The sequence below is a fragment of the Lactuca sativa genome, chromosome 3, assembly GCF_002870075.4.
Source record: "Lactuca sativa cultivar Salinas chromosome 3, Lsat_Salinas_v11, whole genome shotgun sequence".
NCBI lineage: Eukaryota > Viridiplantae > Streptophyta > Magnoliopsida > Asterales > Asteraceae > Lactuca > Lactuca sativa.
The window spans coordinates 316,505,918-316,521,329 of NC_056625.2; the positions used below are offsets into that span (position 1 = coordinate 316,505,918).

The 15,412-nt window shown below is 33.6% G+C and overlaps 1 protein-coding gene across 1 annotated transcript; it reads right to left on the reverse strand.

The window, feature by feature from the left end:
• Nucleotides 1–5,475: 5,475 nt before the first annotated feature.
• On the reverse strand, nucleotides 5,476–12,684 carry LOC111906373 (ATP-dependent RNA helicase DEAH13). Its single transcript, XM_023902133.3, has 11 exons — nucleotides 12,444–12,684; nucleotides 11,489–11,574; nucleotides 11,329–11,403; nucleotides 11,190–11,239; nucleotides 11,048–11,108; nucleotides 10,434–10,775; nucleotides 10,151–10,363; nucleotides 9,837–10,055; nucleotides 9,647–9,760; nucleotides 8,419–9,549; nucleotides 5,476–7,095 (listed from the first exon to the last, which is right to left on the reverse strand). The coding sequence occupies exons 2-11, from the start codon at nucleotides 11,567–11,569 to the stop codon at nucleotides 5,623–5,625; spliced, it is 3,759 nt and encodes a 1,252-aa protein (XP_023757901.1). The 5' UTR covers nucleotides 11,570–11,574; nucleotides 12,444–12,684; the 3' UTR covers nucleotides 5,476–5,622.
• Nucleotides 12,685–15,412: the final 2,728 nt, after the last annotated feature.

Below are 15,412 nucleotides of genomic sequence, written 5' to 3' on the forward strand. Positions count from 1 at the left end.
AAATAGAAGGGTCATAAAGCTTACCTGGATTTCGGGCTGTTACAAGCTTCCACTTCTTGAAATGCACCAATAACCACTAAAATGCACCCACAAAGCTCACAACACTCTTGGATGAAGCTACCACTGGGCGTACTCCTTGTACGTTGGGCATACGTATCCTATCTCGTGTACCACTTATCCATAACTACGTTGGGCATACCCCAGATTATGTTGGGTGTACTCACGCGTTGCCATCTTGCATGCATGTAAGGCTAAACCAAACATTCTCATGCTATAAAATCTTAGTTATGTACACCTATGAGGAATATATTAAGCAACTACACTAATGATGTCAACTTCATACAAGAAGCGCTCTTAGGCTATCGGGCTACATACACCATGCAATTCCTGAAGATCCTGAGCCTACCATTAGCATGTTGTTCTACCACAAACATTATACCAAATAACAGTGTGGGTAACTTGGGGTATACTTTCTTACTCCTGATGATCGTACACATCGCATCCTTCCTTGATTACTTTTGAAAACCATTTTAAAACTTTTGCATTCCTTTAGTTTGAGTCTGGATTCACACAAATGTTTATCAAATTCTCTTAAACCAAGGCTTTAATACCAACTTGTTACATCCCAAAAATCATAGAAATTTAAATTGTTCAAAAACAACCCATTAACCATAAAGTGTTTACAAAACCATTGTTTCAAAAGTATAATCATAGTTAGAGTAACCCAAGATCCAATATCATAAAAACATGAAGATGTGCACTATCACGCCTTCGCTTTCCCATGATCCTCTGAAGTACCTGAAACAATAAACTGAAACCATAAGCCAAAGCTTAGTGAGTTCCCCCACAGTACCACCACACAACATAACAAACAACTGTAGTGGTGTCGATTATGATGGCATGTGCGGAATTAGGAAAGATCTAGTGATTCATCATACAAATCAAGAACACAAGGAGTAAATAAATCTTTGTAAGCTCTTATTAGATCTAGAAAGATTATACAAATGGGTTTGTTTACAATTTCTCTCTCTAGTCTAACACTCCAAAATGGACTCTTACATAATGGGAGTCACTCACTTCCTATTTATAGGAAAGACTCAACCCATTTACACATATAAAGAGGAAAGCCTAAAACACTACATCCAAGCATGACTTTGCACCCTAACAACAACAGCATGTAAATATGAGCCTTCAGCCTGACTGGACCGCCTCGTAGGGCCTACAGCCTATCTGGACTACTCTCCAGGCCTCCGGCCTGACTGGACCGCCTCGCAGGGCCTACAGCCTATCTGGACCGCCCTATGTGTCTTGGCCTTCAGTACAAAGCAGGACCGCCTCAACCCATCCATAATATGTCGACATATACAAAAGATAAATATAAAGACATATCCAGCAAATATAGGTAATCATACAGATCTACTAATCTATCATATAACTAGCATAACATCATCCTATATACCAGGATACATAACCTAGTGGGTTGACATTGGTTCCTTCGACCCACTAGTACAGTGAGGAAAACTCGCGTCCCAGTCTGAACAAATAGTTGAATAGGTCTCTGCTTTGAATCTCAGCTATACTTATCACTTACTCATCAAATAGTGACCAATATCAAATACAACTCAAAATACCCAAAATACCCTTAAGTCAAATCTTGGTCAAAGTCAAAAAGTCAAACTTGGTCAACAGAGCTTAGTACGCCCAACGTACTCAGCTGGTATGCATGGGATAAGCGATGCTTGACCAAGACGTTATGAGTTGACTCAGTACGCCCAGCGTACGCAGTTGAGTTCTTCCTTCTTATTAAGAGCCTAATCCTTAAGCTCTTTTCCCCATAATCCAGATCTAGTCCTAAACTAACGTCCTTAATCATAAAGTTTCCAATTTATGGTCTTGCATGGCCAATAAGTGCCCAATAACAAAAACCCTAAATACTTAACCCATTAAGACCTTGTAACTCATGCATGGAAGGAAACTAACAATCAAGTTTACATTTTTATGCTTCTAGATGCTCCAAAATGTCTAAAAGGACAACTTATATGGACTAGAGTTATCTATTCTCCTAATACCAAGCTTATGGGACCAAAAAAAACACAATTTCGTGGATAAACAAGATCTAATCAATGCTTCATCAAGTTCAGGGCTTTTTACCTTCAGATGGTGTCAAAGGATGTTGTTATTTTGGATCCAAAGAGTTTCACTTCTCCAATATGACCTTCTCTTATTTTTCCTTCCTTAAAAATCACCAAACACACTCAAAGGCTCACAAATGCTCTCAAATGGATTAGGGTTTGCAAGGGGGGCGAAATGGGACTGGAGGTTGATGAAAGGAAGAAGACTTAGGGGTCAAGGATGTTTAAATATGGTCCAAATCCTAAAAATTAAGGTTTGCACCATGGCCACGTACGCCCAACGTATGCACCCCACTTCCAAAAATTATGAAAATCCACGAAGGGCCCAAAATGCAATTAATTCTCATACTTAGGGTTAAAAATAGAAATACCTCAATATCAAGATGTTACATGAATATGGTGCATGATTTTGAACTAGGAGAGAAAATGTTGGAGTAATTCAAAATCTAGGAAATTTTGTACCCATGGGTGTTTTGGGAAACTTTCTTTTTTATGCAGTTTTTGTTGGTGATTTTGTATCACTAATATTATTTAAGTGTAATGGGATTAATTTGTTGATGCATGTTACCTTGATAAATATTAAACAAGTTAGTGTGGTGCGGAGTGCATATTTTTTTAAGTTTGTCTTGGTTAAAAGAGCATTGATATTTGGGGGCGAAGCCCCTGAACTGACAGGGGTCTGGTTTTAAGACGGGAAGTTACATGTTATGGACAGGAAGTTACATTCATGTAACTATCATATGGCAGTTTTAAGACATGAAGTTAGGTTCCTATTATATGATAAATTTCTAAATCAGATTGGTACGCTTTTCATCAGAACATATTTTTCATTCTCTCTCTAGAACAATGAGTTTTATCTGATTAGAGATTTTCGAGTGTACCATCGAAATACTTTAATCTGAAAGTGTTTCACAACTCTCATTGATCCGAGCAATTCTATACCCTGTTTTTCTAACAATTTTTGTGTTTGTTTAGGATTTTATTATAAATAGGGATTATGTTTAGCTTAATTTTATTGAGTTTTTTCCAGCAATAAACCTTGGTTAGCAAGTAATTTGAAGTTTCACTTCCTTCTAAATTTTGACCCACGCACACAAAGCAATATGAAATTGCTTTGTTGTTTTTTCCCCTATTCGTCCCTCTTCATCTACACCTCCTGTTTCTCTGTTGCTTTTACCTTGGTACACAAGGTGCAAATTGAAAGCATCCCCTGCATGTGATTATAGTTTGGTATTAAAGCAGCCCTGTTTTTTGTTTTGCTTGTGATTGAAGCAGATCTTACGATTGCAAACTTACAATGCATCTAAAACTCTTGTATCTAGGGGTGTTATTCCGTCAATTTTTTTGGTTTTCGGTTTAAACGGTTCGGTTTTATCGGTTTTTTTTGCATCTTAAAATTAACCATAACCAACAATAATAGATTAAACTAAAAGAAAAAAAATTACTAAACTTTTATGTTAAAAAAATACATTAATACATAAGTACATAATATATTATATTAATGATATATTGTCTTGAAGTATCGATGTAGCAACACAAGTTGTAGATGATAGTTAATATAGTTTTAGTCGTATATGAAAAGGAAAGAAGTGACTTAAAGTATAGTTCTAGTCATATATAAAAAGGAAAAAACCGAATGTAGGCTAACTGACATTTGGCTAATTAGTTGTTTTTTAATACAATGTATAAACAATTATAAATTTATAACGGTTAGTAATTAAATAATGAGTTATGAAAATATTTTTTAGTAACTATCTATCAATTGTCATTCCAAAATGATAATAATAATAATAATAATAATAATAATAATAATAATAATCATCTCTAATAAATGAAAATAATTTTGTCACATGTCACTTTATCATTAACTTGGAGACATGCTATTTTTTGGTATTTTTGAAATAAATAATATCCACATGTCAATTTCTAGGTTTTTTAATTTTTAAAATAAAAAAGTCACATGATACATATAGCTATATAAGTAAAATATTAAATGTAATAAATATGATCTTAAATTGCAATAAATATGTTTTTTCCTTTCTTATTTTAAAATTTAATTTTAAAAAATACTTAATGTTTACATTTTGATATTTAATTTTTTTAATTAACCCATATAATACATGGGTCTCACACCTAGTAGTAGTAGTAGTAATAATAATAATAATAATAATAATAATAATAATAATAACAACTATTAATTTATAGATATAAACTTTAAAAATATATAGTATTAATTATATAATTTTTTCAGTTTTTTTTGTTTATCCAAAATCATGAAAATTTAACTAAAACCAAACCAAATAAGATATTATTATTCGGTTAACCAAACCGAATTAACTAAATAACCCGAACCAAATAAATCAAACATCATTTGGTTCAGTTCGATTATTCGGTTTCGGTTTTTTATCACACCCCTACTTGTATCTGTTACATAAGTTGTTTTATGTTTGTGTTTAACCGTACTTTTTTACAAGTCTATAGTATGCTAAAATAGATTTTTTTTTCATTTCAATTTTTATCTTGCGTTGTTTTCTATAATAATGATAAAAAATTTAAAAATTTAAAATTCAATAAAAAAAAAAAACAACAACAATAACAACCAACTTTGGAACTGATAATGATTCTACATCAATTATGTACTTTTATCGACTTTTTGGCATGACATAAATCGGTAAAATAATTTTACGGGTATCCATCCATATTCACCGATGCATCCTAATATAAGGTTACGAATTTTATCCAAAAATCCCAAACAACAAAACATGACATTTTTTTATTATACTCTAGGCTGTAGCAGTATAGTTGCTACTTTTTGGTTGGAAGTACGATTTCTAAATAACATATTGGTCAGAATCAGATTGCTTGATTATGTATCCAGTGATTATGTCTATGTTGTTAACTTTTGTCTGTTTCATTCATTCAGACAAAAACTGTGTCTAACTATTATTTTGAATAAGAAGAGAATATATATATATATATATATATATATATATATATATATATATATATATATATATATATATATATATATATATATATATATATATATATATGATGTGGGTAAATCTGCTTAATTGTTATGTTCCGGTTCCAGGAAGGGGAAACTACAAACCAATTTGATATAAACTTTATATGATAAGTAGCATTCTTTCTTGATAGCATGCATGCATCAAGGTACAAATTGTATTAAAAGTAATTAACAAACAGACTACACATTTATATATATATATATATATATATATATATATATATATATATATATATATATATATATATATATATGGTGGGATTCCTGATCTTTTAATCTAAACAATGTATGAATAAATTTCGTTGCTTAATGAACTGGCATCTTAAAGAGTCGCTTTTATCATTCACATCTTTAAAAAAAAAAAAAAAAAAAAAGTTGTGATAAAGATAAAGATGAGATTGTAGTTGTTGGGAAACATATTTTATCAGTCATACTCAATACCTAATAATTAAACAACAAAACTTATCTCTTCAACATACTTTTTTTTTTTGTCTTGGCAAAGCGTTCCTGAGGATCCAAACGTACCTCTCGCTGCATGACCTCCCACAAATCATCAAACTCAAATCCCTCCCGAAACCACTCCAAGAGTGACTGATAAAGTATTCTTCTATTTTCATCCCAGGCCTTCCTTAGCATGTCACAACTATGAATGTTCCTTTTTTTCAACTCATAAATAATTTTCCCAAATCTCTTATGCCCTGCAGTCTCCGGCTTCAACACGCTCGAAGGTGCAGCAGCCATAGACTCACGCACCCGTTTCACACATGGCAACACGATACCTTCCAACAAAGAATAACAGAAAACACTCACTCTCACTTCAACTCTCTCGTCTTTCACAGGCAAACTGTGGAGCGGGAGCTGCCATAAGTGGTCACCAAAACTCGTACTCACCCAATTATAGACTTGGTCGGTTTGAGGGTTGTAATAAGGCTTAGGCTCTGTAAGTGGAGCAGAGAAACTACAAAGATAGGTAGAAAATCTCGCAAGCCATTCCGGTTTTACCCTTGTGGCTCCATGTATATACGCCCGCTTACGCTCCACAAGCTCACTGAAAACCAAAAACTCAGGGGCGGTTCTGGAAACAGACGACCATCTGTGAAGGAACACTGTTTCGTTTACTTTGTGTGCTTCGTATCTTGTTGCACTCACTTTCCTATCTTCCTCTGATAACCCTGAAATCCCTCTCACACGTCTCGCAACTCTATCAGCCCACCCAGCACATATCGCTTGCCCCAAAAGCTCCTCTTCGTTCAACATCAGTGGATGCTTATTATTGGAATTGGTAGAAACCATCCATGCGTGTTCTACATCCTCTATACTACTGTGATTCCACAAAAGATCCGATTGTGATTGTGATTGTGTATCAGTATCACATGGTTTTTGGTTAAACACTAAATGGAGAAGCTGCTTTCTCAGCTTTGACATTTCCTCCATGGTTTTAAGGTGTAACGAATGCTCCTCGCAGAATTGTAACTGGTTTTCTGATTGTTCAAAGCACTGAAGGGCGTAAGCTACAGTTAAGGCGTCACTCGTAGGGTTGGAGAATTTTGCACGGGATGTTTTGGATGCTTCTTTGAGTTTCTTTTTCTTCTTTTTTTCATCCTTATTGATGATAACATTTTCACTGGAGTTTTCGTCTCCTCCTTCAAACTGCATTACGAAAGGATTTGATAAGCTCAAGGCTGCAGCAGCTGCAAGTGCATAACCTAGAATCAAGTTCTGTCTTGTTGATGAACCTCTTCCCTTGTTGTTCAGGATTTGAATGACTGTAAGAAGCATGCGTGAATGACGAGGACTCATTGGATAATGGGACATAGCTTTTCCTAGAGGCGTTAATTTTTCATCACAATCCAAGGCTTCAAGAGACTTTAAACAAACCTCTGCTTCAACCAATGCTTTAGCTTCCGGGGGAGTAGGAAACGGGAACTTTGTTATCTGAAACAAGTTAAATAAAAAAATAATCTCAATGCTACATATGATACAATCTCAGACAACTAACTAGAAAAAAAAAAAAAAAATATATATATATATATATATATATATATATATATATATATATATATATATATATATATATATATATATATATATATATATATATATATATATATATATATCAAAAAACACAGAGCATAATATAGCCAAAAACAATATTGTCTCTCTTCAGTTTCCCTTTGTAAGACGAGGAATCACAGTGTTGTTTGGTTGACACATTTACAGCCCTTTGTCTCAAAAAATATGCAACGTTTCACTTGGCACAATATTAAATATACACTAAATTGCAATTTTGGTCCCTTTGTTCAAGTGCTTTTTGGATCAAATCCAAAAAAGAATGGCTTTACAAATTTGGTCCTTATTCAAGGTTTCCACAACATTTTTGGTTCATGTCATGTAAGATGACTACTTTGCCCCTCAGGTCACTTTTTATTATTATATTATTTTCTATCATTTATTTAAATGGTTATTAAATTACAAGGCCTACCACTGACAAGCCACCCTCTCTCTCAACATAAAGAGTAAAAGTGTCATTTTATGACAAGGACCATATTTACAAAAATATTCTTTTGAGTAAATTACACGAATGGTCCCCATGGTTTAGGGTAATTTGCGTGCTTGGTCCCTAACTTATTTTTTTTAACTCGGAAGGTCCCTACTATTTGTTTTTGTTACGCGCTTGGTCCTTGTCTTACCTAAAAAGACTATTTTGCCCTTGATTTTTCAATTTATTTATATAACCCCACCCCCTCACCTTACCTTACCTACCCCACCATTTTTCCCTATTTAAGTAATAGTCTTTTTAGGTAAGACAGGGACCAAACGCATAACACAAACAAACAGTAGGGACCAAGCGCATAATAAAAACAAACAGTAAGGACCTTCCGAATTAAAAAAATAAGTTACATAAGGACCATTCGTGTAATTTACTCTATTCTTTTTGAACCTGATCTGAATTCCAAAAGAACCACCTAAGCACAAGGACCAAAATTGTCAATTTAGTCTTTAAATATAAAGACAAACAATCAAATGTCTTAAATGGCCCCTTAATAAGAACACAAGTGAGGAAGCTTATGAACCAAAATTTAACTTACTATGATTACTAATGGGCCAAAAAAAAGTAGACAGGGACCGAAACTTTCTGGGACAGCCCAAAATGTCCAGTTTTACATTTTTAGGACAAATGAGTCAGTAACAAACATGTCTTTGTATGGTTTAACCAAAAGAAAATGAAAATGAAAAGTAGAATTAGAATTAGAATACCTCTTTAATGCCCATGGATTTCATGAGAAGAACCACACCATCAACCGGAATTTTTAAGATTTCAGCAGTAGAAAAGTCAGGGAATATGTTGTTGAAGACAGCAGAAGAATAGAGACGATAACAATGGCCAGGTGCTGTTCTTCCAGCTCTTCCAGCACGTTGAGCTGCAGATGCTTTGCTTATCCACTGCACCTCATACGTTTCCATCCCATTTGAAGGATTATAATTCTTAACCTTTTCCCTTCCTGTATCCACCACATACTTTATCCCTGGGATTGTCAGAGACGTTTCAGCAACATTAGTAGCAACCACCACTAACCTCTCTCCTTCCTTCATATCCTCAAACACACGAAGCTGTGCAGATCCAGGAAGCATCGCATACAGGGGCAAAACAGACAATCCACCAGGACCCTTACGGGACCCATCATCCTTCTTTTCCTTTTCCTTCTCCTTTTCCTTTTCTGAATCTGATTGTTTCGGATCAGATTCACAACTTGTTTTTTTCCCAGACAAAGCTTCGAAAGCTGCTTTCAGTGAAGCAAAATTTTCATTTTCCCCTAACACATCATTATCATTAACAGAATCCAAATCGCTTTCTTCATCAGATTCATCATCATCATCATCTGACAAATCACAATCATCATCGCCTTCATCATTATCTGTTTGTTCCTCCATCTTAAATGCTTCATCGATCTCCTTCAAGTCAAAGTCTTGAGAGACAACAACTTTGTTATTTAAATTTAAGTTGGAGTTGGAATTATTGGTGATCTGAAGTGATGCTTTACGCAGCTTACGACACAAGTATTCTACTTCCCTCTGTCCAGTGACAAATACAAGTATTCCCCCAGATGGAAGTCTCTTATGAATTGACAAAATCTTTTTATATGCTTGCCCAATGTAGTCCACAACATCTGTTCTCTTTGAGAAATGTGTAGTCACTGGATATTGTCGACTTGGAACCTGGATTACAGGTGGCGGATTAGCAAAGATTTTACTTTTACCCCCAGACACAAACTCCTCAACCCGCATCGTGGCACTCATCAGTATCAGTCTCAATGGAAAAATCTTCTTTTCAGGGCTAATTGTCTTTCCTGTCGAAGCCTCATAAGCTTTTTGCTGTTCATGTATTTTCTGCCATTAAACACAACATCATGACTCATAATAAGCAATTATTTAACATAGTAAAGCAAAGTATAATAAATGAGGTAAAGAAAGAGAAAACAGTTACCAGGCGTTCGACTATGATGCGAGATAGCATCCCAGTAAGTATGTCTGTATTCAGACTCCTCTCATGAGCCTCATCCAATATTATAGTTGAGTATCGCTTCAACAAAAAATCATTCTGCAACATAAAAACAAATTAAATAGAGGCTTTGGCTTTTTTTTTTTTGTTTTTTTGTTGAGGAAGGGTAGGAAACCTGTAATTCTCTAAGCAATATTCCATCAGTCATGAACTTGATAGAGCAGTTGTCCCCAATCCTCTTGTCATGCCTAACTTGGAACCCAACCTCCTTCCCTAGGCCAAGCCCAAGCTCAAATGCCACCCGCCTTGCAGTTGCAAGCACAGCCACACGCCTCGGTTGTGTAACGCCAATAATACCGCTGCTTTTTGAACCAAATCCAGCTTCGTATAAAAACTGCAACAACAATCAAAATATAAAATTCCTTCAATATATGCTTATGATATATAATAACAGTATATATATATGTAACCAAATCCAGCTCACCTTACCTGAGGGACTTGTGTAGTCTTACCACACCCTGTTTCTCCACATATGATGACACTGATATTCTCATATATTGCTTCCATAATCTCCTGCTCCATCATCACTATAGGAAGATCCATCCTATTCCTTTCAACCTCCTTCGGCCTACTTACACCAACCACTACATGTTTCGGTCGTGAAGGAGCCACGCCCTTTGGCTTTGCATCTACCTCCTCTAACTATATCCATAAAAATGTATATGATAAAAATCAAGATTTTTTTTTTAAAAAAAAAATTTAAAAAGCATACCATGCTTCTACGATGGCTAGTTGTTGCCAATGAATCTTCATGATCTTCTGTCATAGATGGGTTGGTATGCTCATGATCAACAACACTCTTAGGGTCTAATTCAGCAGCTCCTTTGGTAGATGGAGCTTCTGGAGAAGGTGGTGGACTGATATTTGGGATTTCAATATCTGTGTTCATGGGTTGAGTAGACACATTCTCATTGTCAACTTGGTCAGAGGAGTGAATTACACTTGAATCACTTTCGTTGCATCTTCTTTTTGAAGGCCAATCACTGTGTTGCAGCACCAAACCTGTCTTGGCAAACTGCACTTCTCTTCTGCGTTTCTCACGCATAGTTTCTACCTACAAAACAAACAAACATAAATCACCAAGTATTACACTCACTCATCTCAGGGATAATTTGGTCATTCTCCTAGTTAAGTGGTTTAGGTTAGTGTTAAGACAAGTTTGGATCTTAGAATTGAATTCAGTTAGCGAAAGTTCTGGGAGAGTATTGGTCTCTAGAATGCCAGGTTTATCACTGCATTCCTTTTTCCAAGTTCTATTCATTTAATTTCTAGTAAATCAATCAATTCCAATCAAAAAAGTTTTTAAGATATGGACAAAACCCAAACCTGGCCCAAATTGCTTGAAGACCACATGAGTGAATAAGCATCCTCTTGAAGTTTGTATTTACTGAAAAGTTAAAACCAAAAAAATGCAGTCAAAAAATAGAAACATACACATGGGTCATGCATCAAACAGAAGTTCACATACTCTAATGTCTCTAAGCTTTTAGATAACATAGCAGATTTCTCCTTTTCCTCCTGCATACAACAAGAAATCAGTCACATGTGCACCAAACAAGTTTAGAAAGCAGGACAAATGGATCAAAAACACAAGGCAGAGCAAAAACCTCAAGTTTCCTCAGCTTTCTCTTCTGGGAGTTGCTTGGTTTAAGTTTTTCCTTTTTCTTTGACTTTAGAGGTCCCTTCAAAAGGCAAAGTAGCAACCCATTAAGATCTTGTAAAAGAATATTTAACGAAGCTTGAAAACAAATTACTACTAGGGCATACATGCTTCAAACTTCTCTCTTTACTTTTCTTCTTCTTCTTTTGTGTCATCATGATCATGTTGCTATCGCCTATCATCTCCATTTGAGCTGAAAAAAAACAGCACCAATATATAACTCAACCACTAACCACTAAGGGGGTGTTTGGGATTGCTTATTTAACCAAATAAACACTTTTTGATATAAAAAAGTGTTGTTATCCTCTTGTCCTCCATAACTCGAATTGTTATTGATGTGTTAATGATGTCATTCTTGTAAATTATAAATTTGTACTATTGTTAATGTTCGGTTTTTTCTTTCAATCTGTCTTGGCTGTTTGTAATTTGTAAAAAATGTTTACTTCATTCTTACAACCAGCAAGAATTCAGATTTGGCTGTTTACCAGTTTATTTTTCTCAAAAAATTGTTGCTGCATTAAACCAATTGAAAACACTACACACATGAACTTCTTGGTACTAAGAACAGAAAGAATTTGTATTATTCTAATTATTCCAAATGTACTAAGCTTCACTTTCATAAACCAGTATATGAACGTTATTACTTGTTCTCAGTTAGTGTCAGTGTGTTGTCTTTAAAGTTAATATGAATCAGTTTTTTGATGTAAAATTACTTTTGACAATAAACTAATAGATGTTGAAAGCACATGAAGGAACAGAAGTTGACATCATTGATAGATTGCCAGCTCGGGTTGCACATAATGAACAACATAAAACACACACACACACACACACACACACACATATATATATATATATATATATATATATATATATATATATATATATATATATATATATATATATATATATATATATATATATATTAACACAGAAATCATACATATGGTCTGTAACAACAAGCACACAGATTAGACACTAATCGAACGACTAATTTCAGCTGCTTCATCTAATCAGACAAGCATAAACTTGAACCGAACTAGAAAAAAGAAAGTGACTTACCACGATACCGGAGGAGAGACCGTAGCTGGTCGCGCCGTCGAGCGGAGGTCTGGAGGCGGATATAGGAGAAGTGTCGGTGGTGCAGCCGTGCAGGCGGGAGAGAAATTGCAGTTGTGCTCGTGAAGAAAAGCGTGGAGGCTGCTGTATCTGAACGACGAACGAGGTATAGGTTTTGAGGGTATTAATGTAATTTTATCTTTAATACTAGTTAGAAGCCCTTAAAATAATAATAATAATAAAAATAAAAAATAAAAAAAAAACTAATAATAGCTTGAAAGGGTAAGGGATTTTTGATTTTGTTCACGTTTAATCATTAATTTTTTTTCATTATCAATTTGTCACCGAACTATTAAAATTGTTTATATTTTACCCTTATACCGGTCATAAAAGTATTATGTGTACTGTTTTAATAGTTCAGTAGCAAATAGATAATGAAAAAAAAAAAAAAAGTTTAGTTATTGGTCATAAGGATAGAATGAACAATTTCAATAGTTCAGTGGCAAATAGATAATGAAAAAAAAATAGTGACTAAATGCAAACAAAATCGAAAGTTTGTTTTCCTCTAAAAAAGTTCAATGACTAAATGTGAACAAATTTCATTTTGTATTGTGTTTTAGCAAATTATTTATTTTTGTTAAATTCTAGCAACATTTGTTGATGAAGAAATCTATGAAAAAAAAAAAAAAAAAAAAAAAAAAAAACCCAAAAAATATATTAAAAAAACGAAAAACCAATACCGAAATAAAAAACCAATTGTTTGGTATTTCCAAAATAAAGAATCTACATTTCCAATCTGATTTTGGTTTTACAAAAAAAAATAAACCATTTTTACTCATAGTTATTAAGAAATTGTGTTTCATGGTAAGAAATTACGTTGTATTCTGAAGAAAAAAAAATAAAAACCTTATTTTTTTAAATAGTTATTTAAATATGAATTGTTTTTTTTTTAACCTTTTAAAATTATGAGTGACTTTTTTGAAAGAAAAAAAATAGCGTCGTTTTAATTATTGAATTTATAGTTATTTTTTTTCTAAAAAAAATATTTTTGTAAAGGTAATATGGATGGGGGTGGTTTGGACGCAATACTTTATAAAACATGTTAACAAGTTTACTTAACTCTATATATTTAGTTAAATAATCATAAATTTCAATAATTATTCAAACTTTTTAAGAAAATACAATCTCAAATATAAATCAATTGTCCAGATAAATTAAAAATGTCTAAATTCTAAACAACTTGACTTTCATTTTCGATATCATTTTTAATAGTAAATATACTAATATAACATATGTCAACGAATAGAGTATAACAACATATATAATGTATCAATGTATGTATGTATTTTTTTATATAAACAACGTATATGATTTAATGTATGTCAATTTATATGCTGCATAATTTTATAACACAAAATTCATACATATAATATTAGGATAATTTGTATACATATAATATTGCATAGTTTTATAACATAAAACTTACACATATAATATTGGTTTCATTTTTCGTTTTTCTTATACTTTTTTTTTTTTTTTTTTTTTTTGGGGGGGGGGGGGGGGGGGTCATAGAGTTATTCATCAACAAATGTTGTTAAAATTTAACAAAAATACATAATTTGTTAAACCATACTACAAGAAGAAAATTTGTTCACATTTAGTCATTGAACTTTTTTAGAGGGAAACGAACTTTCAATTTTGTTCACATTTAGTCACTAATTTTTTTTTTCATTATCTATTTGTCACCGAACTATTGAAATTGTTTATATTTTACCTTTATGACCGGTAACAACCGGTCATAAGGGTAAAATGAGAATAGTTTCAATCAAGGTTCTAAATAACGTAAGGCGTGACTTGGCGGCAATGTCAAGCATCAAACTTTTTCGAGCCTTGGCAAGTCATGACGTTTGTAAGGCATGACTTAAGACGCCAATTTTCTATATAATTAATATTTTTTTATATGTATTTTCAACTATTATTCATTTTTATAAACATATATGAGTTAAGGCGGCGTTTTGGCAAAGGGTTGTGGACCAATTATTAATTGGGTATCATTTGATGATGATAGCGTGGGGATTTTCCGGATCAATAGTTCGGGCTTTTATCTGAGATATCGAGTATTTTGAGGTGAGTTTCCTCACTGCTCTTGGTGGTTTGAAGGCACCAATGCTGACATATGGTTCATTATGATTAGGATGATAGTTGTCTGTGTGACTCTTGCATATATGTTATGTGATATGTATACCAGGTGCACCAGAACTGTTTAGGCCATGCTAATGGACCATATATCATCAATTGGCGTACTCTGATTTTCTTGTATGGATTTATAATCATGTTTTGGGGTTGATGGTTTTATTATAATTAAAATGAATTTTTTTGGTCTTAATTTTTGGTACGTTATAGTTTCCTCCACCCTTAGCCTCCATCACCCTCAAACATCTCATTTGCAAACCCTAATCCTTTTATAAGCTTTTGTGCTCATTTTGCAAGTTCTTGGTGGTTTTGAAAGAAGAAGAAGACTCAGTGCATTGTTTTTACAAGAAACCTCCCCTTCACTTGTGTTCATCTTCTGGACCCTTTGTAAGTCCTCAAGTTTCCATCTTTTTATGTCTTTTTTCTTAGATCTAGGTCTTATGACATATTATGGTCCCTTTGAGGTGGTTTGTGTGGATTGAAGAGATAAAGTTTGCAACTTTATGGTTTCTCTATGTCCCAAGAACATTAAACATCTTAGATCTAGGAAATGGTGGTGATTTAGAGACCTTGTTTGAAGTTTAAGTTTTATTGCATCTTTTGACCTAAATATGGGAAAGGACATGCATGGGGTCCCTAAAATGCTTCTAGAAGTTTTAGATTGAAGATTTCATGGATTAAGTGCTTAGTGGTTTAGTCTCATGCATTAAGTTGCCTTTTTGGATTGGAGATTTCATGGATTAACCCATAGGGCGTGCTGTTTGCCCACTAAGACTTCG